This window comes from Triturus cristatus, chromosome 8, assembly GCF_964204655.1.
Source record: "Triturus cristatus chromosome 8, aTriCri1.1, whole genome shotgun sequence".
NCBI lineage: Eukaryota > Metazoa > Chordata > Amphibia > Caudata > Salamandridae > Triturus > Triturus cristatus.
The window spans coordinates 1,696,872,601-1,696,898,291 of record NC_140591.1 but is presented as its reverse complement, the minus strand read 5'-3'; the positions used below and the strand labels follow the sequence as shown (position 1 = coordinate 1,696,898,291).

Here is a 25,691-nt window from a genome sequence, read left to right as displayed (position 1 = left end):
GGATGCCATGTGGAACTAAATGCCTTTTTTAAAAGTTATGTGGGTTTTGCCTGTCTCACCCTTTTATTACACACCGGAAAAAGATTAACCAGAGCACCTCTTTAGTCTGTTTTATTGTATGTAACCTGTGTCTTCTAAATAGTGGTTCAATGTAAATATAAGCCCTTGAGAAACTGCTGTAGAACAAACCCGTATTCCTTAGGAGAGGTTGCTGGAGCTGGGATGATGGACAAAAGTCACTGTGTCGGGGAGAATAAACCTAAGCATGAGGGATATGTTTCTGTAAGAGGAGAACTCGTCAAGAGAAGGGGACTTGCTAAGACACAGCATTAAAAGTAAATGATCGCTTGAAGGGCAGTGGACGCGTGCGAGGCCTCGTCTTTGGGTCCTTGTTAACTCAACGCTCCTCAGAGGTTTCACAGCTCAGGTTTTCTACTCTACGTAAAGTCTAAGGCAATCCTGTTGATCTGTTCTCTAAGAACCTTTATTTTCAACCCTTTTTCAAGCCCTTTGCCTTCCTAGGAGCCCTTACAACCTTATTTTCAAAGAGGGGAAGCCACTGCCTTTCTTTTGCTGTTCTTGAGAAGAATGTATTCAAGAAGCTCTTGTAGAAAAAAACTTACATTGAAGATCTGCAAACCCATAGCATTTCTGGTCTGTACATCAATTAATCAATGAATCAATCAGGGGGCTGTAAAGCGTGGCTACTCACTTGTGAGGGTCTCAAGGAGCTGAACCCATAATCCAAAGAAATACATAACCTGGCACACGTTTTTGGCAGAGGCTCTTAAAGATTGTCACCGAAGACTGGCTTTAACTATGAAGGAAGACTAGTCGACACGCAGCTCTGATTCTGGTGTCACAAACGCAAACTGGACTTGACATGAACCAACATGAAGTCTTTAGGGTTTTGCGCCCGTCTTTAAATCCTAGATTACTTGTCTGTTACCTTGGTTACTGACAGAACAGCCTACATTAGCTTCATTTGTTGCACTTCCTCGTATTCACAATTAACCTACTAAAAAGTCAGTCTCCTGTCACTTCATGTCATCTTCTTAGAAGTCTAAATTGTCGGTGGCTTCCTAGTTGCCTGCCGTTTGGCGGCGTACCAATCGCCGCTTCTAAACCCTCAGATGTTGCTTCCATGGCTGCTGACTACAGTCTTCCTTCTTCAATCACTCAAGTCCCCCGTGTCACCTCTGAAATCCCGTCTTCTTTTTGCATCACTGCGCACATTGGCTTTGTGCTCATCAGCAGGTGCTTCAGCACTGGAGCGCATTTTTTACTGTCGGTAACGTCCACCCCAGCTGTCATATGCCAGACTATCTTTGAAATAATAATCGCTTTCAGACTCTCCTGTGGTGGCGATGCTTCCACTGCTGACGCTGCTGGTTTCCCCTGTAAGGATCTCTCCACTGCCGGCGACTTCGCTTCTACAGTAGGCTGCTTCCAGTTAGGAGGGGTAGAAGGATGATGATGACCAGGAAGTAACCACCACCCTGAATCTACCTCTAATTTTGTGTTCAGGATTATTCTGAATAAGACTATTTCTTCCTCGCCTTTGAAGAATGCTACCGCAACCCACACCTTGGAAATGACAGACATTATGACAAGCCTCCTTATTCTCCTATGTTTCAGGTGCTAGTCGATCTTCTAAGCTCATTGCAGACTGAGATTGGGTATCAGCGATTGTCAACCCAAGAGACTTCCACTGCAGACTTGACCTCCTCTGCCCATACTTTCCCAGTCACCTTTGCTACGCCTATTTATCCATCTGGTATCACTACAGCCTCCGCAACCAGCAGCCCTTGTTCCTGTTGCCTCCTTAACCTTTGCCCGTCAACTTCAGCAAGGTGAAAGAGCTGAGACACTACTGTTCATGTCACAAATGCTTCTATCAGCCCAGGAGTAACGAGAGAGATGGTAGTGAGGATGAAAAAGAAGGGAAATATAACAAAGACAATGTTATTGGTCAATCAGCTGGGTGTGCCTGACTTGACCAGAAAAGGGACGCTTTGGGCTGCCTGATGATGCCAGTCAAGCTTCAGCTTCTAAAGACTCACCAGCTTATGAAGACAGATGTTTTTAGACCATTCAGAGACACTGTGCTCTCCTTTTCATGTTTAGGAGAATGCCAGAAGGGGGTTCAAGGCCATCCCTTTCTTGGAACATCTCTGGTTAGAGGGTCTCCCCCAAAATAAGAAACCTAGCTTCGGCATCTGTTAACCTTGCCAAATTAGAAAATAAATATAAGCCACCTGCCACTCCACCCTATCTGTCTACTCATCCAGTTCAAGATTGAAACTGTCATTATGGCCACCAGCCATCTTTGTTCCAGGAATCTTTCCTTCCTTTCCACCACACCATCCGAGACGCAGGGACCAAAGTAGGGAAAGGTGGATTTGTGGTTTTGATGTCAGACAGATAGTACTGTTAGTCAGAAATATGTAAGCAATTTTGTTTTTTAACACACTACGAGAGGAATATTGAATTTAAGTGAAAATGAATGTCAGAGCAGCAAACCTAACCTCCCGATATAGGCCCTTCCATAGACACTGCGTCAGCTAGCCACCCCACACAAGTGATGCTGCTGCCCATCATAGATATGGATGGCCCCTCCATAGACTCTGCGTCAGCCAGCCACCCCACACAAGTGATGCTGCTGCCCATCATAGATATGGATGGCCCTCCATAGACTCTGCGTCAGCTAGCCACCCCACACAAGTGATGCTGCTGCCCACCATAGATATGGGTGGCCCCTCCATAGACTCTGCGTCAGCCAGCCACCCCACACAAGTAATGCTGCTGACCATCATAGATATGGATGGCCCCTCCATAGACTCTGCGTCAGCCAGCCACCCCACACAAGTAATGCTGCTGACCATCATAGATATGGATGGCCCCTCCATAGACTCTGCGTCAGCCAGCCACCCCACACAAGTAATGCTGCTGCCCATCATAGATATGGATGGCCCCTCCATAGACTCTGTGTCAGCTAGCCACCCCACACAAGTGATGCTGCTGCCCATCATAGATATGGGTGGCCCCTCCATAGACTCTGCGTCAGCTAGCCACCCCACACAAGTAATGCTGCTGCCCATCATAGATATGGATGGCCCCTCCATAGACTCTGCGTCAGCCAGCCACCCCACACAAGTAATGCTGCTGACCATCATAGATATGGATGGCCCCTCCATAGACTCTGCGTCAGCCAGCCACCCCACACAAGTAATGCTGCTGCCCATCATAGATATGGATGGCCCCTCCATAGACTCTGTGTCAGCTAGCCACCCCACACAAGTGATGCTGCTGCCCATCATAGATATGGATGGCCCTTCCATAGACTCTGCGTCAGCTAGCCACCCCACACAAGTGATGCTGCTGCCCACCATAGATATGGGTGGCCCCTCCATAGACTCTGCGTCAGCTAGCCACCCCACACAAGTAAGGCTGCTGCCCATCATAGATATGGATGGCCCTTCCATAGACTCTGCGTCAGCCAGCCACCCCACACAAGTGAGGCTGCTGCCCACCATAGATATGGATGGCCCCTCCATAGACTCTGCGTCAGCTAGCCACCCCAAACAAGTGATGCTGCTGCCCATCATAGATATGGATGGCCCCTCCATAGACTCTGCGTCAGCCAGCCACCCCACACAAGTGATGCTGCTGCCCACCATAGATATGGGTGGCTCTGTATTATATAAGTTACATTTGTAGTGCATGCACAATTAACGTGCCCTTTGATTTCAGAAAACCTCACAGGGAGCCGTGCTGATGAGACTTTCTAGTGATTAAGACAGATGGCGACGTTCACTGAAGCCGCATCTATGACACACCACAGGGTTACGAATTCCAGGGTGTGCTCGGAATTTTCAGCCATTCTGCTTGTACACTCATAATCCACTCCAGAGACAGTAAAGAGGCCAACGTGACAGATCTGGAAAAAGAGCAGGACTTCTCAATTACAGGACCAAAGCAAGCAAGTCTGAGTCTTCCAACTTTTCGGTGAAGCACCCCCCGGGGGAGCTGTACCCCATAAAAACATGTTCAAAGCTCGCCCACCTGCCATATGGTAACTCAGTCAGCGGCTTTGAAAGTAACATTTGTTTCATGCTGGCAACAGTATTTTCATCCTCTTACAGTGGCCCAGCCTTGGAATATCTCACAACATGAACCACCTAGTAACAAAGTCAGTGCATCTTCAAGCAGCAGACTGAGGATGCACTTTGGCGCCGGCTGGATTTCATGGATTTTTCATAATTACAAACCGTTCCCCCTGTGTAGATTTAGACTGCCGGCCTCGCGCAAGAATCCTATCTGCAGTTCCATTAAAGCTGGTCTAAGATGTGTGCTGACACAGGATGTATCATGCTGGAGCTTCTAGCCATCTACATCGCTCTCGAAACATTACTAACAAACATTTTGGGGAAACCTGTCCTCCGACAAACAGACAATATGACTGCAATGTATTACATCTATAAACAAGGAGGGGCCCATTTCATACAACTGTCAAAAATAACGCAGACTATATGGAAATTGGCAAACAAACACAAAATTCTCGTCCTGGCAAAATACATACCATCACAGGAAAACTCCATTGTGGGCCTGCTCAGCAGGACTCCGCAACAAGTTCATGAGTGGGAAATACACACTCCATTACTGCAACAATACTTCCACTTGTTGGGAACCCCAGTAATAGACCTATTCACCATCGCAGAAAACTGAAAATGCCAAAGCTTTGCATCCATATACTGACACCCACTATCCAAAGGGAACGCTCTATGGAGAAACGGATCGGGGATATTTGCTTAGGCTTTTCCTTCTCACCCACTCATTCCATACGTGGTCAGGAAACTCAGACAGACTTCGATTACCTTACTTCAAATGGCTCCCACATGGCTCGACAGCCATGGTACACACCACTACTTGAGTTATCCCTAGTACCTCACACGAAACTACCCAACTATCCAAACCTTCTCACAGCAAGGTCAGGGTGAGACATCCCAATGCACAACAGCTCAATCTTGTGAGTTGGCACCTGAGGTCATAGAGTTTGGATAGTTAAATCTCCCTCCAGAATGTATGTCTATTCTAAATCAGATATAACAACGAAACTGCTAATACTGCAACTAAACTACAATCTCAACTTTTTTTATGAGAACACATTTTAAGATGAAACAAAAAATGTAGAAGATCTTTATCTTTGAATTAATCAATGTTTTTTTATTTTTCAATTATTTTAAACTTCCATCTAAAAGAACGATTTGAAACTTCAGTCGTCTATTATTGACTAGTTTTTGAGGATTTTTTTTCAGACCATTCAGTGAAACATATCAATCATACTTGTCAGACATCCCATTCATTCATAAAGTGTTATTGTGCGCATACATTCCTGACACGTTCTAAATAAACAAACATATACTACAAAAATTGAATGAACAAACGATCGAATCTTTCTAATTGGACCACAGAAAGAATTGTTTGACAAATTAATCTCATTGTTTCATTTTTAGGTTATTCAAAATTTCTTGTGGTCTCTTGGCAAGGTCTACGCGTTTCGAGACCCACTCTTTTCTGGGACTCTCATCAGGACCTGTAAATTAAAAACAGCCATTTTTCAGTAAGATTGAAACCCCTCTCTCTTATATGCAATTGTGTGCCTCTTATGGATAGAATTTACCTCTGGTTGAGACTTGTTACGATCAGCCGATCTAACGAAGAAGATTACCTAGGTGATAAAAGTTGAAAGAAGAGGTGTAGCTACGTGCTAAAGCAGTATATTGCGTCTTCACTCATAATCAAACATACAATTATTGGCTTACTTGTAAAAATTCCGTTGTGGGATCAGGAGGGAGTAAGCAGTGAAGCTGACAGGAGGTCTTTGTTTTAGCGAGAAATTCGCTGGTCTGGTGGCGTCTAAAGGAAAGGTATGGGAAGCACTTAGTTCCTGTGCAAGTGCTGGCAGTTATAGAAGTTTCTAAGTATGTAAAGGAGGCGTCGTACCTTGGTATTCGGTGAAGAGTTGGTGGTGGTCTCCTTTCTACTCGAGCTGCACCAATCCTCAAGATCTTTTTAGGGCTAAATGGAATTGGAGTGACATTAATGGGCTGCTTTTTCACTCGTTGCAAAGAAGTTTAGAAAAAACTACTCTGAACCGACCTGTGTGCTTGCTTCGTCTTTCGCTGTATTCGAATGAGATGGAATCGGCGTAGGTCACGTGATGGAGAGTAATCAGGTGTTGATGTTAATATACATAGAAGTCAAGGACGGACTCTCTGTAGTGCGGCAGTTTTTTTAAGAAGATTGCTTTGTTTATTTATTGAAAAGCAGCAATGAACATTGAATGAATTCGCAATTCTTTGGTATACTTCTTAAGGACGTATTATACATCCTTGCGCGTAAATAAACGTAAGCGAGGTAGTAATAAGATTTGTGTCTGGGTCTTTGTACTGTGGCGCCGCCACAAATTAAGAGCTAGTCTGGTAACATGAAGTGTAAATATAAATGCTTGAATTGTGCCACTAAACGCTAGTCAAAGCGAGAACGCGCTTTGAGATGAAAAAATGAATTGATTGCAAAGAAAAAATGTTAAGTCCAGTTATTTGCTTATAATTTATACAATTTCGAAAGCTCATAGAGACCATTGGTCTGGCGACTTCATATGTAAAAATGAATGCTTGAACTGAGCAACTGTGTGTTCTACAAAGCAGATTTGTTGCTTACAATTCTGAAAGCTCATTAAGGCCATTGGTTACAGTGTCGAATTTCAGTATCAGCATTGCTTCTTTTTTGGATAGTTTAAGTTCCAAATTGCCACCTCTTTCGTCTCGTTCAACTTTAGCAATAACTGTCCATTTTAAATCCTTAGTTTGATGGAACTGCCAGGTTCTGAATGACCTAACGGTCTTTTTTTAGAATACTCACGCCAAAAAAGAAGTTCTCAGTCAGGATTGATATCATGTGGAGGATCAAAATCAGGAAGATCAGAAATATGCTGGGCTGCAGAGACAAAGAATCCCCAGAATCTCCGTGCACAGGGTACCTTCTTAGTAGAGTCCTGTCCTGTCCTCCTCAGTAGATTTCAGTCTCCTGACAAGATCGCTCCCTCAGATAGCCACTCCTGATGATCCTGGGTTTCAGCACCAATTGAAGAAACTCAAAACTCCTTCTCAGGAACTAACAAAAAAAGAAGTTGGCACAAACTGAAATATAAAAGAACATCTTTATTAAACTCAAAATGAGTGTGACTACGTCACCCAGAAGCCGCAGCATCTGAATGAGGCAGTCCAAAGAGTACAGTACACTGGGGTCTTATATATGTGAGGGTTACAAACTCAGCATAAAAGAAAGGGGCAGTCCTGGCTCATGCAAGCATGCAAAATGACAATATGGATATACAAAATCTGCCAAATATTAGCCAAAAGGAAAACATTCAAAACAAGGCATCATGTAACCAGAACGTCCCCCTTGAGTCGTGTTTTAGCCCAATCTCATAAGTCAATCAATGACAGCACCCATAGGTCAATCAGCAATGGCAGAACATGTTTGTGTGCTTCAAAGGAAAGGTTGTGGAATAGGAAAACACAGGGAGGGAATAGCAAAGGCCAAAAGATAAGATACGGCACGAGAAGAATAGTAAAGGATAACAGATAGTTGATATAGAGATTAGGTAGTCCAGACAAGGATTAGTTTAGGCCGGCTGGTGTCTGAGATGGGTTTCAAGACAAGGACGGAGGGGGTTTTAGACACGTTGCAGTCCAAGGGGCAGAGACACTTCGTGAATCGAGCAGCATGTGTAAAGGCAACACAAAATGGCGGTGAATGTCAAATGGAGTCAAAATTAAAGAACCTCAACACACAGCAAGCAATACAGGTCTGACCGAAACATTGACAAAGATAGTTACCTATTGGTACTACACTCCAGAGCGACTGCACAAGGTAGACCCCAAACAAAGTGCAGACTGCTGGCGTGGATGTGGAAAACAGGGCACACTGGTCCATATTCTGTGGGATTGCAAACACCTACAGCAGTACTGGTCTCAAGTTCTGGATGAGATCGACAAGCATTTAGACACCCTACTGCCGAGATTTCTGGCCTGCGTTTTACTAGGGGTAACAAATCCCTTAACATACCCCCTCAAACCTAGGAGGGGTCGCCAAATCGCAATAGCCTTGGGGTCAGCGGTTCAAAACATCCTTATACACTGGAAGACTCCCCGGACCCCCTCACATACGGGTTGGCTCCAATGATTATGGCATGTACTGGGGATGGAAAAGATGACCCTAACACTGTCAGGGAGGGGTTCAGCGTTTGGAGATCTCAGGCAGCCATTCCTGTCATTGCTCACCCCAGAATTCCGGGAACTCACATGCCCCAGATATCTACGATTGTTATGGTTACCAGAAACCAACAGCACCATTATCCTGGGTGTAGACCAATCTGACGAGGCGGAAGCCTGAGCAACGAAGGTATAGATACTACTGTGAACAAAGACGGGGGGGGGGGGGGGTGGTATGTTCCCTATTTTCCTTTTTGTATGTTCTAATTTACACGTAAATTGCACCGGACTATTCCTAGTCATTGCCATAGCATACTTTTAACTGTAGCATTGTATGCTTGTTGAAAATTCTAATAAAAAGATTAAAACCTAAAATAACAAACCCAGCATTGACCATGCCAATAGGTCTGGCTCAGAATGTACTGTTATGCCTGTAGGTTAATGCCTGCTCTGCCCTGGATGCAAGGATGCCACAGAGAACAAAGTCTGATACAAATAGAAAACCAAATGTGTGGTGATGATCCTGGGAACAGGTGAATGTTTCACGCCACCCACAATTTTAAGATCATTGTAAAAGGATGGTAAATATTTAGATTATAGTTTGACAGTCCGTGAGAGTTACTAACAGTCACTGGGGGCAGTAGACAGTTATTGGGTGCAGTAGGCAGTCATTGAGAGCCGTTGACAGTCATTGGGCGAGGTGTACAGTCACTGGGTTCAGCTGGCAGTCACTGGGTGAGGTTGCCGGTCATTGGGTGGAGTTGACATTCATTGAGAACAGTTGACAGCCACTGGGAGCCGTTGACAGTCGCTGGGAGCCGTTGGCAGTCGCTGGGTGCCGTTGGCAGTCGCTGGGTGCAGTTGGCAGTCGCTGGGTGCAGTTGGCAGTCGCTGGGTGCAGTTGGCAGTCGCTGGGTGCAGTTGGCAGTCGCTGGGTGCAGTTGGCAGTCGCTGGGTGCAGTTGGCAGTCATCGGGTGCAGGTGCACTTCTGATCATTGACATGTTATATATTCAGGCATGCTGGTTCTAAAAAAACAATCTGAAGTCAGTTTCTGTCCCAGGCACGGAGATATAGGCAGACATGTTTGAAGTCAGCATCTTTGATATGAATCAATACATTTTTGGAAAATGTTCACTTTGACCCTCAAGGACTATAACCGAAATTGGGACTCCAGCAAACTTCCCACGGCACCTTCTTAGCAGAAAATCTCAGTGGTGCTGCCCAGCCTGGAATGGGATGATCCCAATGTCGACCACGTCAGGGACACATATGCGAGATCCGTGTCCTTAGGAAAAGAAGAAAAACATATTAATTGTAGCTAATTGTCATAAAATAGCTTGCTGTTTTGCGCCTCCCATCATTTACCCACTACGTGGTAATGTTGGGTTGAAATAAATAACTTATGAGGATGGAAACAGTTTAAATTAAGGGCCTCATTTATGGGATTTTTTGCCGTAGGGCAGCGCAGCAGGCCATGCTGCTGCGCTGCCCTATGGCAAAAGAAAAGGGCAGGAATGAGCCGTTACCTACAGCGCATTCCTGTCTGTTAGACCGGGCACTATTTGATTGGGTCTCCCTTCCATTTTTTGCTGTTGCCTCCTGTGTTTTTGCTATATGTTTTGCTGGACTAGATGTTTTGGGCACTGTGCCACTGCTATTCAGTGCCACAGTGCAAGTGCTCCCTATTGTAAAGTGTTGTATTGAATTAGTGACTCCATGATTGGTTTATTTGATTTACTTGTCAGACCCCAGGGCACCGGGTGTGCCCAGGGAGTGTAAATCAAATGCTGCTGGTGGGCTTGCAGCACTGGTTGTGCCACCCACAGAAGCAGCTTGTAAATTGTGTCTCAGGCCTGCCATTGCAGACCCTGTGTGCAGTCTGTGACGGTCATGTCGACTTGACAAGTGCACCCACTTGCCAGTCCCTAAACCTTCACTTTTCTTCATATCAGACACCCCTAAGGTAGGTCCAAGGGCAGGGTGCATTGTAAGTAGAAGGTAGGATATGCCCTGGTGTGTGTGTCATGTCCTAATAGTGAATTACAGCCATTTTCGTTTTTCACTATTGCAAGGCTACCAGTCCCCATAGGCCAGAATGGGCAGTTTGATTATAACATCTTATAATCCTAAGTGACCCAGGGAACATGGTAGAATGATAAAATAATTACATATTTAAGTTGGTTTTAACATTCTGTGTTTGAAAATACCACTTTTAGAAAGTAGGTATTTTCTTGCCTAACTGTCCAAGCCTGCCTCTGCTAGGTTGTGTATACCATGTCTGGTTTGTGAGTGACAGGGGCTGGGGGATTCCTGGAGACAGGGTGAGTCAGCACAGGGCTGAATAGACCTATCTACATGCAGAGTGGTGGGAGGAGCTGAACCTGGTTCTGAATAGGGCTGTGCCTTCCCTCCACAATGCTGGCTCCACCTCCTGTGGTGCGTCTGATGTCCCTGGCCTACACTGTCAAAGGAAAGGAGTCCTGTAAACAAAATGCTCCAGGACTGCACAGAACTGGTTTGGACTGGGTACAGACACTCTCTGCCTTCAGAAACAAAGGATTTTGGTGTATAAAAGGGGGGAGGGGCAGACCCCAGAATTTTAGATCACTTCTGGGAATCAAGACAACCCCTTTACCAAGGAGAAGAACCAAGGAAGCTGAAGGAGGAGACTGCCCCTGTGCTGTTGGAGTTGACCTGCAGTGGTTACTTTATTGCTAAGGAAAGGAGGAAAGGAACTTACAAGACTTAACCACCAGCTCCCCTGAATTCCCTTGCTGTGGAATTCTGCCTGCAGAGAGGTGCCTACTGTTGTTTGAGCCCTCTGAAGAGACTGCGAGTCGCTGAGAGCTGGAAGCGCGACACAACGAGGAGAAGCGGACCGCCGCTGCAGCTGTTCACAGTCACATCATCGACGAAGCGCGCAGCATTACCGGAGAAGCGTGTCGCCGCCACAGAGGTCGCGGTTGCATCACCAGAGAAGCGTGTCGCAGGGCCTGTCACGGTTCAGAAGTTACCGAGTTTGCCGCACAGCCGTCGGGCGTGCACGCATCGCCTCCAACGTTGTTGCATGGCATCAAGGCGCCATTTTCTCGCATCACACCGGATCGTCGCATCGCGGCTCCATCTTGTCGCATCGCCTGGGATCACAGTAAGAAACAGACGCATCACCTCATCTCTGGTAAGGAACCGACACATCACCTCCCCTGCGCTGCAGTAAGGAACCGACGCATCACCTCCCTCGAAGCAAGGAACCGACGCATCACCTTCCCTGCGACCCTTTAGTTTGTATTGCGTGACGCATCCAAGGTACTTTGGGAGTAAAGTGTCGCATTTACCGTCTATATTGAACTAAGCTATTTTCTAACATTTTAGAGACTATTTTTGATTACAGTTTTGTGGATTTTTGTCGTTTGGTCTTGTGTTAAGTCTAGTAAAGATTACTTATTTCTCTAAACTGGTGTGGTGTCTATTTGTAGTGTTTTCACTGTATCAAGTTTGGATTGCCACCACCAGGGGCACCGAAGATGTTCGAACTTAGGAAGAGTATCGAACAAACACGAACAGTGTCCACGGAAAGAACCGATGTCGAAGACTCACAGGAACAGTTTATCGACACAGACACTGGTAGGCTGTTGTTCCGCAAGGTGAGAATTGTTCCAGAAAAGGCTTTGGACTCATACAAGATTCCACTAAAAAGGAAAATGGCGTCAGGTTCGACACCAGTGCTTGTAGAAACATTCCAAACCTATCATCAGGAACCAGCATCCTTTTCTCCCACACACTCGGAGGCGGATGCAGGAGAGGGCTATATTGAGGATGATACCACTTATCCTGTGGATAATGACCCTGATGACCAACAGCAAGACCAAGATCAAGCATGGGGAGACCCTAATGACCCAGGAGACCCACAAACTGCTCCTGACACTCCTCTTTATAATATCAAACCATCTCCCACTGAAGATACTGCTGCTTTTAACGCCCTCATTGAAAGGGCGGCTGCCAATCATGGAGTGGAACTTCATTCTGACTCTGTGGAGGAGGATTTCTTGGTGGACACGTTCTCCGCATCAGAAAGAACGGTCAAGACTCTACCAATGTTAAAAGGGGTTATTAAACATGCTAAGGACATCTTTAAGGAGACAACCAGGGCACGGGTATTGAACCCGAGAATAGAGAAGAAATACAAACCAGCCCCCGGAGACCCAATGTACATTAAGGGTCAATTGCCGTTGGACTCCATGGTAGTTTCTAATGCTCGCAAGAGAGCTAACTCGCAGACTACAGGTGATGCTCCTCCTCCAGACAAGGAGTCCAAAGTGCTAGAAACATCAGGCAAAAGGATAGCAGCACAAGCAGCAAACATCTGGCGCATTGCCAACACTCAGGCGCTCCTGGCCCGATGCGACCGGTCACACTACGATACCCTAGAAACACTGCTAGAACACCTACCAGATGAATACAAAGATGGAGCGGAGCTCCTCATCAGAGAGGGGCAACTCATTACAAATGCGTCCATCAAATGCGCACTAGATGCAGCAGACACTGCAGCAAGGGCAATCAACGCTAGTGTGATGTTGAGGAGGCACGCATGGCTGAGAATATCGGGTTTCAAACCTCAGATTCAAAATAATATCTTGAATCAACCAGTCAACCCCGACTTTTTATTTGGCCCCGAGGTTGACGCTACACTGGAAAAGATTAAAAAGGACACAAACTGCGAAATCTATTATGGGGGCTCTACAGTCGCAGCCATTTCGGAGTGGCTCCTTTCGTCGCCCCGGGATTAGAGGAGCAGCTAGAGGTCAGGGGTCCCAGCAGCAGTACAGTAAAGGAGGTACCCAGAGTACCTATCATAAAAACAATAGGGGTGGATATCGTGGATCCAGCACCAAAGGCAGAGGACGAGGACACAACAACACCAGGTCCTCCGCCAATAACAAACAGTGACGTCTTGTCACTGCCCCCCGCCCACATAACACCGGTCGGGGGGAGACTACAACAGTTCCTGCCAGTCTGGAGATCCATCACCACAGACAGGTGGGTCAGAGAAATTGTCCAGTACGGTTATTGTCTGGAATTAACATCCAATCCACCCAACATACTACCAAGACACCGTCCTATGTCCGCAGAGCACTTGACATTATTGCAGCAAGAAGTACTAAGTATGCTGCAGAAAGAAGCCATAGAGCTCGTGCCTGTGGCACAGCGAGGGTCAGGGGTGTACTCTCTGTACTTCTTAATCCCAAAAAGGACGGGTCTCTCAGACCTATACTGGACCTCAGACCTCTCAACCAATACATTCTGTCAGAGCATTTTCATATGCTCACCCTCCAGCAGGTTCTGCCGTTACTCAGTCAGGGAGACTTCCTAGCAACACTAGATTTGAAGGATGCGTATTTCCACATACCCATACACCCATCACACAAAAAATATCTCCTTCAGGATCAGCATTATCAGTTCAAAGTACTCCCTTTCAGAGTAACGACGGCGCCCAGAGTCTTTACCAAGTGCCTAGCGACAGTGGCTGCACACTTAAGGAGACAGCACATTCACGTCTTCCCTTACCTGGACGACTGGCTTGTTCAGGCAAAGTCAGCCCAGCAGTGTGCCAGCCACATATCCCACACCATTCACCTTCTTCACAGTCTGGGATTCTCACTAAATTATCCAAAGTCACATCTCCAACCCGCTCACGTACGGCAGTACCTGGGTGCGACCATAGACACTCTGGCTGCCAAAGCTCAGCCAAATTTAGCGAGAATCAACAGCATGCAACATCTGATAAAAAAAGTTCAGACCACAACACTCCCTTCCAGTGCGAGTGTTCATGCAGTTGATAGGCATGATGGCCTCCTGCATCTTCATAGTCCCGCACGCGAGACTACATACACGCCCGCTTCAGGAGTGCTTGGCACGTCAATGGAATCAGACTCAAGGACAGTTGAAAGACCTAGTGTTGGTGAGCGGTCGGGCATACAACTCTCTGCATTGGTGGAATCCACAAAACCTTTGCAAGGGCCGACCGTTCCAAGAGCCTGTTCCACAAATAATACTGACGGCGGACGCGTCTCTCCAGGGATGGGGAGCTCATGTACTCAATTACACAGTGCAGGGACTATGGACGACACAACAACAGAAGATGCACATCAACCTTCTGGAACTGATGGCTATCTTCCTGGCGATGAAGGCATTCAAAGTACACTTGTGCAACAAAGTCGTGTTGATCCGGACGGACAACATGACTGCCATGTACTACATACAGAAGCAGGGAGGAACACACTCTCCACAGTTGTCTCCTCTGGCTCAGAGCATGTGGAGGTGGGCCATTCAGAGGAACATGTTCCTCATGGCAGAACACCTCCCGGGCAAGGACAACCAAATGGCGGATCTGCTCAGCAGACACAGCCACCAAATGCACGAGTGGGAGCTACATCCATCAGTACTCCAACCGTACTTCCAGCAGTGGGGTCATCCAGAGATAGACCTATTCGCCACAAGGGAAAACGCAAAATGCCAAAGCTTTGCCGCCAGGTTTCCGCATCCACAGTCGCAGGGTGTTAGACCCGGCCCTCGTAACATAGCTAGACCTGACCCCTGCACCTCACACCGGCCCCCAAACCCACGGCCTAGCCGATCCTTTCCACCAGAACTCGCACGCACCCAACCCTGACTTCCCCGTCCGCGGCCTTCTGCCTTCGGCCACACCGGGCCCGCGTGCCCACTTCATGCAACAAGATGGCCGCCCGGCCCCAGCGCGACCCTGGCCTAGAGGCGCCACTCCGGCTGGAGGACAGCACGCTCCCCTTGGGATGAGAGAGAGAGGAGCAGTTTCTATCACACCTCTGCGCTTCCCTGGGACGGTGGGTTTCGATCGACCTGCCGGCCTCCCCGAGGGCTGGCTCCACGCCTGCTGGGTGTCTGGGACTCCTCCCGACCCGGCCCTGAACGGATCAAAAGACAATGGCAGGAAACCCCCAACAAGCGACCCCCAGGTGACAAGACCCCTGCCTGCACAGGCTCCGGACATCAAAGAGGGGTCGCCCTATAACAAGGAGTGCTCTGGGACTGTCCGGCAGATTCGCCTTGGAACACCTGAGCCCTGCTGAGTGACTCGCGGCTCCCTGAAGATCGTAAGACTTCCAAACTTGTGCTTGAGCCCTGCTGAGTGACTCGCGGCTCCCTGAAGATCGTAAGACCTCCGAACTTGTAACCGAGCCCCGCTGAGTGACTCGCGGCTCCCACAGACTCTCTTGGTCCCGCCGGACCCCACGACGACAACCGTATCCCCCAGCTCGAGGATTGTGAGCTGTGCGAAGGGTACGCTCCTGCATTTGATCCACATCCCCCAAAGACTGTCCCGCTACCTCCTACTCCCCCCCAAGACTTTGAAAGCCCACGCTCTACTTGTATATATTTGCTGTGCTGATCATAAAGATCCTACTACTACAATCTGATAAAGATTTGCTCGTAAGAACTCCTCGTGTGGTGTCTCTCTGTCGTGTGGTGCCGAGTGTGCAATCCTAGATACGAGGTTCCTCCCCTGAGGAGTCTCCCGCCAGTGCCCGGCTACGATACCTCGAGGGTGGGTCTCAGGGCAGTCAGGGCCCCCTCCGGGCCCCTCTGAGGTCGCCTTTTAACATTGGTGGCAAGCGACGGGATTCGGGTCCATAATCTAGAGATCGTACCATGAACGGCTGACGCACTACCGACAAAGATGGCAGAAGGAAACACCGGGGTTCTCGTAGAAAACGACGACAGTACCGTGTTCCAGGTGGAACAGCTGGAAGAGTACACTCACAAAGAACTAAAACAATTCTGTAAGGAACTCAGAATCGCTACCACTGGTCTCAACACCAAAGAAGATATGCAAAAGTCACTGAAAGCTTGGGTGGATTCTGGACCCTCCCGGCCAGAAGGAGCGGGGGAGCCCCACGACGAAGCTGGACCCTCCCAAGGAGAACGCAGCAGCAACCAGGTGCGAGGCTTCGTACCAGACAGGGGCCTATCCCCGGAGGAACTCGCAGACAGAGAAAAAAGTCGCCATCACGAGCTCGAATTAGCCAAACTCAAAATCGAGGGCGAGCTGAAATTAGTCGAGAAAAAGCTAGCAGTAGAACAATTGCGAGTACAAGGAGAACTAGAAGAGAAGAAACTCCAACGAGAACACGAGGGAAAGAGACTTCAACTGGAACATGAACGCAGCCTGAAGGAAATAGAACTGAGAGCGAGAAACGAAGAAACGCGGCCCCCGGGGAACCGGGAGGCGGCCGCCCCAACGGAACAGAAGGTCCACATCCCCAAGGATGTGGTCAAAGAATATTACAAAAATGATGACATCCAGCAGTGGTTCCGGGCCTACGAGGTCGCCATGACCTCCTATCGGGTCCCACAGAAGGATTGGGGGGCCATGTTGTGGGGCCGATTCCTGAGCGAAGGGAGAGACACCCTGCTTGACCTACCCACCTCCATGCAAACATCCTATGAACACATGAAAACGGCCCTCCTCACAAGGTACGGCCTCACCCCGGAGATGTACCGCCAGCGGTTCCGGGACTGCAGGAAGATCCCGGGTACCACCTGGGTGGAATATGTGAATTTCTTCAGCCGCGCCTTCGATGGGTGGATCAAGGGCAGCAAGGTAACCACCCTGGAAGAACTAACCGACCTTATGTTGTGGGAACACATGGCTGCAAACTGCTTTGTGGAACTGCGCCAGCATCTGCTCGACAGCAAGCTCACGGACCCGAGGAAGCTGGCTGTCGAGGCAGATCGCTGGACCAACACCCGGGTCTCCCGGGGCCCCGTAGGAGAGTACCCCCGAGCCAGTCAGGGACCACCCCGCCAGAGAGGGGGGGGAAACCAGGGAGGGCAGAGAGAGTCCCAGGCTAGTCCCCCGAAGTCCCAACCTCCACCTTTCCCGGCACCCCCACCAGCTGTATCCAGCCCCCCCCCCCCCTTAGACGAGGGCACCGGGTAACCATCACTTGTTTCCGTTGCCAGAAGCCCGGGCATTACGCCAACGACCCTGAATGCCCCATGGCCCCACGCACCACCCAGGCAGCACCCCCTGCTAGACAGATAGCCAATGTAGCCTTGGGGGAGGAGGTTGAGGAGGCCGAGGAGTGGGAACCCGCCGCTATGGCCCTAGTATCCTTAGGGGATAGAGAGATGGTCCCTGGGAGCCTCCTGCCCTCTAACACAAAGAAATATGGGCAGCTAGTCACGATCAATGGCCACCAAGTAGAAGCCCTCCGTGACACCGGGGCCAGCATCACCGGTGTCCTTAGCCATTTAGTACACGAAGACCAGGTCCTCCCCAACGTCTTTTGTCCTGTCATTTCAGCCGACAACACAGAAAGCCTATGTAAGGTAGCCCTGGTGCCCTTTGAGTGGGGAGGGGTGGTCGGTAAACTGAAGGTTGCAGTGAGAACCTCCCAACCCGTCGATTGTCTCCTGGGGAACGACCTGGAAAGTTCCCCCTGGGGACAAGTTGAGCGCAAGACCCATCTAGGGATGATGGGCCTCCCTGAGTGGTTGTGCGCCACCATTCGATCCATGGCGGCTCGATTAACCCCCCTGAGGGAAGTCGACGACGCCCCGACCCCTGAAGATAGGATGGTCCCAGCCGAGGGTCCCCCCCATGTCCCCACCAGAAGAGTCGATCGCCAGTGACGAACCCCCGCCTTCCGACTCCACCCCAGTCACCGAGTTCGGCGATCTGCCCGAATTAGCCCAGTGGCGCCACGAGGGGGGCCCCTCCCGAGAAGAGTTCTGCCGAGAGCAGGCTACCTGTCCCTCCCTGGACGGGCCCCGGCAACAGGCAGAGGCCCAGGCCGCAGGCGACCAGACGGGGACGCACAGGGTGTACTGGAAGAATGACCTGTACAGCGAACAGAAGTCGGTGGAGCTAGGGTCCGGCCGGGTGCTGGTGGTGCCCCTACGCTTCCGTAACCTCCTCCTGGGCTTGGCCCATGATGTCCCCCTCGCAGGCCACTTGGGCCAGGACAAAACGTACAGTCGCCTCGTGACCCACTTCTACTGGCCCAGGATGAGAGCAGATGTAGGAGCCCACTGCAAGTCCTGTCCCACGTGCCAGGCCAGTGGAAAAAGCGGAGGGAAGAGCAAGGCTCCCCTCCAACCCTTCCCTGTCGTCAGTACCCCTTTTGAGCGGGTCGGGATCGACATTGTAGGGCCCCTGGACCCCCCAACTTCCCAAGGGCACCGGTTCATCCTCGTCCTGGTAGACCATGCCACCCGTTACCCTGAGGCCATCCCCCTGCGCACCGTCACAGCCCCCGTGGTGGGCCGGGCGTTGATGGGAATCTTCTCCCGCATGGGTTTCCCCCGCGAGGTCGTGAGCGATCGCGGGACCAACTTTATCTCCCGGTACATGAAGTCCTTATGGCAACAATGCGGGGTGTCCTAAAAGTTCACCACCCCGTACCACCCCCAAGGAAACGGCCTGGTAGAGCGGTTTAACCGAACTCTGAAGGGGATGATCGCGGGCCTGGAAGAGCCCCTCCGGCGTAAGTGGGACATCCTGCTCCCCTGCCTCCTATTCGCATACCGCGAAGTTCCCCAGAAGTCCTTGGGGTTCAGCCCCTTTGAGTTACTCTACGGGCACCCCGTCAGGGGGCCCCTCAGCCTGGTCAAGGAAGGCTGGGAGGCGGCGCCTCGAGGCCCCCCCCGAGATGTGTTCAGTTACGTCCTACCCTCCGAAATCAGACTAGAAGGTTCCGAGAGATGGCCGAGGCCAACCTGGAGGCGAGTCAGGAGGAGATGAAGCGCTGGTACGACCAGAACGCCACTCTGGTCGAGTTTCAGCCGGGCCAGCAGGTATGGGTCATGGCCCCCGTGAAACCCTGCGCCCTCCAGGATAAATGGACCGGGCCCTTCAAAGTGGTTGAGCGGAAGAGCCAGGTCACGTACTTGGTGGACGTCCAGTCCCCCCGGGACCCCCTCCGGGTCCTCCACGTGAACCGCCTCAAGCCCCACTTTGTGCGAACGGAGCTGAGCCTCCTGCTGGCCACTGATGATGGGTCCGAGGAGGAGTCAGATCCTCTCCCCGATCTCCTGTGCACCAAAGAGAAGGACGGCTCCGTAGAGGGAGTGAACCTCTCCCCGTCTCTCACTCCCCAGCAGCGTGAGGATTGCCGCCAGCTCCTAGGGCAGTTTCCGGACCTTTTCTCCCTGGTCCCCAAGGTCACCGACTGGTGTGTCCATGATGTGGATACCTGGGACAGCCCACCAGTGAGACACCGAGCCTACCGAGTCCCTGATCGGGTCCGGTCCTGTATCCAAGCCGAAGTCTCGAAAATGTTGACCCTCGGCGTGATCGAACCCTCGGACAGCCCCTGGGCCAGCCCCGTGGTCCTGGTCCCAAAAGCAGCTGCCCCCGGGGTCGCACCAGAACTCCGCTTCTGCGTGGACTACCGGGGACTCAATGAAGTCACCCGAGCCGATGCCCACCCCATTCCCCGAGCCGACGAGCTCATTGACCGGCTCGGGGCTGCTCGGTTCCTCAGCACCTTCGATCTCACCTGCGGCTACTGGCAAATTGCGCTCACAGAAGGAGCCAAGGAGCGGTCCGCCTTCTCCACCCCGGATTGGCACTATCGCTTTCGCGTGATGCCCTTCGGGATGAAAAATGCCCCGGCCACCTTTCAGCGACTGGTAAATAGAGTCCTGGCCGGGATGGAAAAATTCAGTGCCGCATATCTCGACGATATCGCAGTTTTTAGCTCTGAGTGGAGTGAGCACCTCCAGCACCTTCGGAGGGTGCTGACCGCCCTGCGCCAGGCAGGCCTCACCATGAAAGCCAGCAAGTGCCAGATTGGGCAAGGTTCGGTAACCTACCTGGGGCACCAGGTCGGAAGCGGGCAGGTCGCCCATCTACAGCCCAAAATCGACGCCATCCTAGCCTGGGAACCCCCCACTACCCAAACGGAGGTCCGAGCCTTCCTGGGCCTCCCGGGCTACTACTGGAGTTTCATCCGGAATTACGGCAGCCTGGTCGGTCCCCTCACGGGACTCACGTCCAAAAAGCAGCCCAAGAAGGTGCAATGGTCCCCTGCCAGCCAAGAGGCGTTCGAGGCCCTGAAAGCGGCCATGTGTACTGCCCCCGTCCTCCAGGCCCCCGACTACTCCAAAGAATTTGTGGTACAAACTGATGCCTCCGAGCATGGCATCGGGGCAGTCCTCTCCCAGGTGAATGACCAAGGCCTAGACCAGCCCGTAGCCTTCCTCAGCCGAAGGCTATTGCCCAGGGAACAGAGATGGAGCACCATCGAGCGAGAGGCATTCGCCGTAGTCTGGGCCCTCAAGAAACTACGCCCTTACCTGTTCTGCACCCATTTCAAGGTCCAAACCGACCATCGCCCCTTGCGATGGCTCATGCAGATGCGAGGAGAAAACCCCAAGCTACTGCGGTGGTCAATCTCCCTCCAGGGGATGGATTTCACCGTGGAACATCGTCCTGGGACTGACCACGCCAACGCCGATGGCCTCTCCCGGTTCTTCCGCCTCAGCGAAGAGAACCCCCAAGAAGATGGGTAGTTCTCTCCGGCTTTCAGCTGGGGGGGACACATGTTAGACCCGGCCCTCGTAACATAGCTAGACCTGACCCCTGCACCTCACACCAGCCCCCAAACCCACGGCCTAGCCGATCCTTCCCACCAGAACTCGCACGCACCCAACCCGGACTTCCCCGTCTGTGGCCTTCTGCCTTCGGCCACACCGGGCCCGCATGCCCACTTCATGCAACAAGATGGCCGCCCGGCCCCAGCGCGACCCTGGCCTAGAGGCGCCACTCCGGCTGGAGCACAGCACGCTCCCCTTGGGATGAGAGAGGGAGGAGCAGTTTCTATCACACCTCTGCGCTTCCCTGGGACGGTGGGTTTCGATCGACCTGCCGGCCTCCCCGAGTGCTGGCTCCACGCCTGCTGGGTGTCTGGGACTCCTCCCGACCCGGCCCTGAACGAATCAAAAGACAATGGCAGGAAACCCCCCAACAAGCGACCCCCAGGTGACAAGACCCCTGCCTGCACAGGCTACGGACATCAAAGAGGGGTCGCCCTATAAAAAGGAGTGCTCTGGGACTGTCCGGCAGATTCGCCTTGGAACACCTGAGCCCTGCTGAGTGACTCGCGGCTCCCTGAAGATCGTAAGACCTCCGAACTTGTGCTTGAGCCCTGCTGAGTGACTCGCGGCTCCCTGAAGATCGTAAGACCTCCGAACTTGTGCTTGAGCCCTGCTGAGTGACTCGCGGCTTCCTGAAGATCGTAAGACCTCCGAACTTGTACTTGAGCCTTGCTGAGTGACTCGCGGCTCCTCGAAAATCGTAAGACCACCGAACTTGTAACTGAGCCCCGCTGAGTGACTCGCGGCTCCCACAGACTCTCTTGGTCCCGCCGGACCCCCACGACGACAACCGTATCCCCCAGCTCGAGGATTGTGAGCTGTGCGAAGGGTACGCTCCTGCATTTGATCCACATCCCCCAAAGACTGTCCCGCTACCTCCTACTCCCCTCCAAGACTTTGAGAGCCCACGCTCTACTTGTATATATTTGCTGTGCTGATCATAAAGATCCTACTACTCCAATCTGATAAAGATTTGCTCGTAAGAACTCCTCGTGTGGTGTCTCTCTGTCGTGTGGTGCCGAGTGTGCGATCCTAGATACGAGGTTCCTCCCCTGAGGAGTCTCCCGCCAGTGCCCGGCTACGATACCTCGAGGGTGGGGTCTCAGGGCAGTCAGGGCCCCCTCCGGGCCCCTCGGAGGTCGCCTTCTAACACAGGGCAATGCGATATGGATGAACTGGTCAGGCAGATTTGCGTACGCTTTTTCCCCCAGCGCCATTAATACTGCTAGTGGCACGCAAACTAAGGCAACACTCCATGACACTCATCCTGGTTGCTCCAATGTGGGCATGCCAACCATGGTACACCACGTTACTACAACTTTCCGAGGTGCCGCCTCAAAAACTGCGGCTAACACCCAAACTTTTAACACAGAACCGTGGCGAAATTCAGCACCCAGATCCACAACAGCTGAACCTGGCGATCTGGCTCCTGAAGTCTTAGAGTTTGGCTACCTGAACATGCATCCAGAATGTATGCATATCATCAAGGAGGCCAGGAGACCCACGACCAGAGCTTGCTATGCGGCTAAATGGAGAAGATTTGTCATTTACTGTAAAAACAATGACATTAATCCGCTGGATGCATCCATTCAGAACATCATCTGTTACCTGTTACACTTATACCGATGCAATCTGGCATACAGCTCCATCTGTATACATCTAACCGCAATAGCAGCCTATCTTCAAAACAGGCAGCACCTCTCTTTATTCAGAGTGCCTGCCATCAAAGCCTTCTTAGAGGGACTCAAACGAGTGATTCCTCCAACACACCCACCGGCACCGGTGTGGAACCTGAATGTGGTCCTCACCAGATTGATGGGTCCACCCTTTGAACCTCTACAATCATGTGAGATTCAATTCCTCACCTGGAAAGTAGCTTTCTTAGTGGCAATCACTTCGTTGAGAAGAGTTAGTGAACTCCAGGCACTAACCATTCAAGAGCCATTCATACAGGTTCACGCAAACAGGGTTGTACTACGTACCAACCCCACATTGGAGACTCCGCCAAAGGTGGGCAGGGTCACCAGCAGAAGAGTGGGGGGACATGGGTAACCAGAGGGAGTTCCAGAAAGGGCCCCAAAGTAGTCTCCAGGGGAAAGGTTCCCAGCCTCCCCCTGAGAAGAAGCCTGGAGCCCCGACATGTAAACATGTTCATAGGTGACCCGCAAAGTGCTTCAAGTGTGGTGAAGTGGGCCATAGGTTTTATGATCCCCAGTGCCCACAGAGGGATAAGACAGCACCCACTGGTGCACCACCCCAGCAGATGGTGAGTGTAGCCCGGGGGAGGAGATGGGTGCCCAAGGTGGGTGGGGTCCCACAGAGATGCCCCTTGTCTCTTTAGGAGACTGTGAGGTGGTCCCCAGGACCCAGCTGTCTGATAACACTAAGTACAGGCAGTGGGTGACCATCAATGGCCATAGAGTGGAGGCTCTTAGAGACACTGGAGCCAGTGTGACTGCTGTCAGGTGTCACCTGGTGTCTGAAGAGCAGGTGGTCCCAAATGCATTTTACCCAGTTGTTGCCGCTGACAACACAGATAGCCACAGCAAGGTGGCTCAGGTTCCCTTCGAGTGTGGGGGGGGGGGGGTCTCTGGTACTCTTCAAGTAGCTGTGAGGCAAGCCAATGCCTGTTGACTGTCTGTTGGGTAATGATTTGGATAGCTCCCCTTGGGCTAAGGTGGAGCAAAGTGCTCATTTGGAGATGTTGGGTCTGCCTGAGTGGGCGTGTGACCACATGGTCCATGGCAGCCAGTAAGGGTGTTCAAGAGGACCTGGAGTCTGAAAGAGTGGCCCAGGTGCCTGCCTTAAAGAGAAGAGGCCGGGGCGTGGGAAACCCGCCCTCCCCCACAGTTCCCATGCTCCAGGAGGAGGCAGACCTTGAGGGGGATGCCCTGGAACCTACAGGGAAGCAGGTAGGTGAACTGGGGGACCTGCCTGAGCTGACCCATTGGCAGCAGGAAGGAGAACCTTCCATGGAGGAGTTCTGCGAGGAGCAGAAGTGCCCTTCTCTTGTGGGTTTGCGGCAGCAGGCTACAAACCAGGTGATCAGTCTGGTTCACACTGGAACTACTGGGAGAATTGTCTCCTGTATAGGGAGCCTAAGGTTGCTGAGCCTGGGTCAGCCCGTGTGCTGGTGGTACCCCAGCACTCCAGAGCTTTCTTAATGGGGCTGGCTCAATATGTGCCTTTAGCAGGACATTTGGGGCAGGACAAGACCTTTGTAAGGCTTGTCACCCACTTTTATTGGCCCCAAATGCGCAAGAGTTGAGATACTCATTGCAGGACCTGTCAGACTTGCCAGGCAAGTGGAAAGAGTGGGAGGAAGCAAAAGGCTCCTCTCCAGCCATTCCCTGTGGTCAGCACCCCCTTTGAAAGGGTGGGCATTGACATTGTGGGGTCTCTGGATCCCAAGACAGCCATGGGCAACAGGTTCATCCTGGTCTTGGTGGACCATGCCACCCGGTACCCAGAAGCCTTCCCTCTCCGGACTGTGACGGCACCTGTGGTAGGACGTGCACTGATGGGGATGTTCTCCCGCATGGGGTTCTCCAGAGTGGTGGTGTCTGACCGTGATACAAACTTCATTTCCGAGTATATGAAGTGCCTGCGGCAGGAGTGTGGGGTAACTTATAAGTTCTCCACTCCTTACCACCCCATGGTAATGGGCTGGTTGAGAGATTCAACCGGACCCTCAAAGGCATAATTATGGGTCTTGAGGAACCCATGAGGCGTAAGTGGAACGTGCTTTTGCCATGCCTTCTCTTTACTTACAGAGCGGTGCCACAGAAGTCCTTAGGGTTCAGCCCCTTTGAACTGCTCTATGGTCACCCTGTAAGCGGGCCTCTGAGTTTGGTCAAGGAAGGCTGGGACCAATCTCCCAGGAAACCTCCCCAGGATGTATATAGCTACTTGCTGTCCTTCAGTAACCAGACTAGGTGATTCAGACAACTCACTGAGGCGAATCTGGAAGCCAGCCAGGAGGAGATGAAGTGGTGGTATGACCAGAATGCCACTCTGGTTGAGTTTCAGCCTGGTCAGAAAGTGTGGGTCATGGCACCAGTGGAGCCCTGTGCGCTCCAGGATAAGTGGACCAGACCATTTGAGGTGGTGGAGCGCAAAAGTCCTGTCACCTACTTGGTGTACTTGCGGGTCCTACATGGCAACCGCCTGAAGCCCCCTTAGAGAGGTCCGAAGTGGGCATGCCCCTAGCAACAGATGCTTGAATGGAGGAGACTGAGCCTCTTCCTGGCCTCCTGTCTGCAACAGAGCAAGATGGGTCAGTGGATGGTGTGAACCTCTCTTCCACCCTGACCCCTGAGCAGCAGAATGACTGTCGCCAGTTGATGGGACAGTTTTCTCATTTGTTCTCCCGGATTCCCAGTGTCACTGAGTGGCGTGTCCTTGATGTTGACACTGGAGACAGTCCTCCTGTTAAGCACAAAACTTACAGGGTGACTGACTGGGTGAGAGCTTGCATCAAGGAGGAGGTCTCCAAGATGCTTGCATTGGGGGTGATTGAGTCCTCCAGCAGTCCTTGGGCCAGCCCAGTGGTCTTGGTCCGAAAGGCTGCCGCCCCGGGTGCCACGCCAGAACTCCGGTTCTGTGTGGACTACTGAGGTCTCAATTCAGTCACGACGACTGACGCGCACCCCATCCCCAGAGCTGATGAGCTCATTGATCGGTTTGGGGCTGCCCGGTACCTCAGCACGTTTGACCTAACGTCTGGGTACTGGCAGATCACCTTGACTGATGGGGCAAAGGAGAGGTC

At 51.3% G+C, this 25,691-nt stretch overlaps 1 protein-coding gene across 4 annotated transcripts in view; it reads right to left on the bottom strand.

Moving 5' to 3' along the window:
- Positions 1-7,206: 7,206 nt before the first annotated feature.
- Positions 7,207-25,691, bottom strand: part of LOC146808631 (immunoglobulin superfamily member 1-like) — a 345,056-nt gene continuing 326,571 nt past the window's right edge. For 3 of the 4 annotated variants that reach the window (XM_085623664.1, XM_085623663.1, XM_085623662.1), the window contains one exon: positions 7,207-9,569. In XM_085623664.1, the coding sequence (XP_085479790.1) occupies positions 9,480-9,569 (90 nt within the window). In that variant the 3' untranslated portion in view covers positions 7,207-9,479. The remainder of the gene's footprint in view (positions 9,570-25,691) is intronic. The other variant, XR_014968019.1, reaches the window with a different exon arrangement.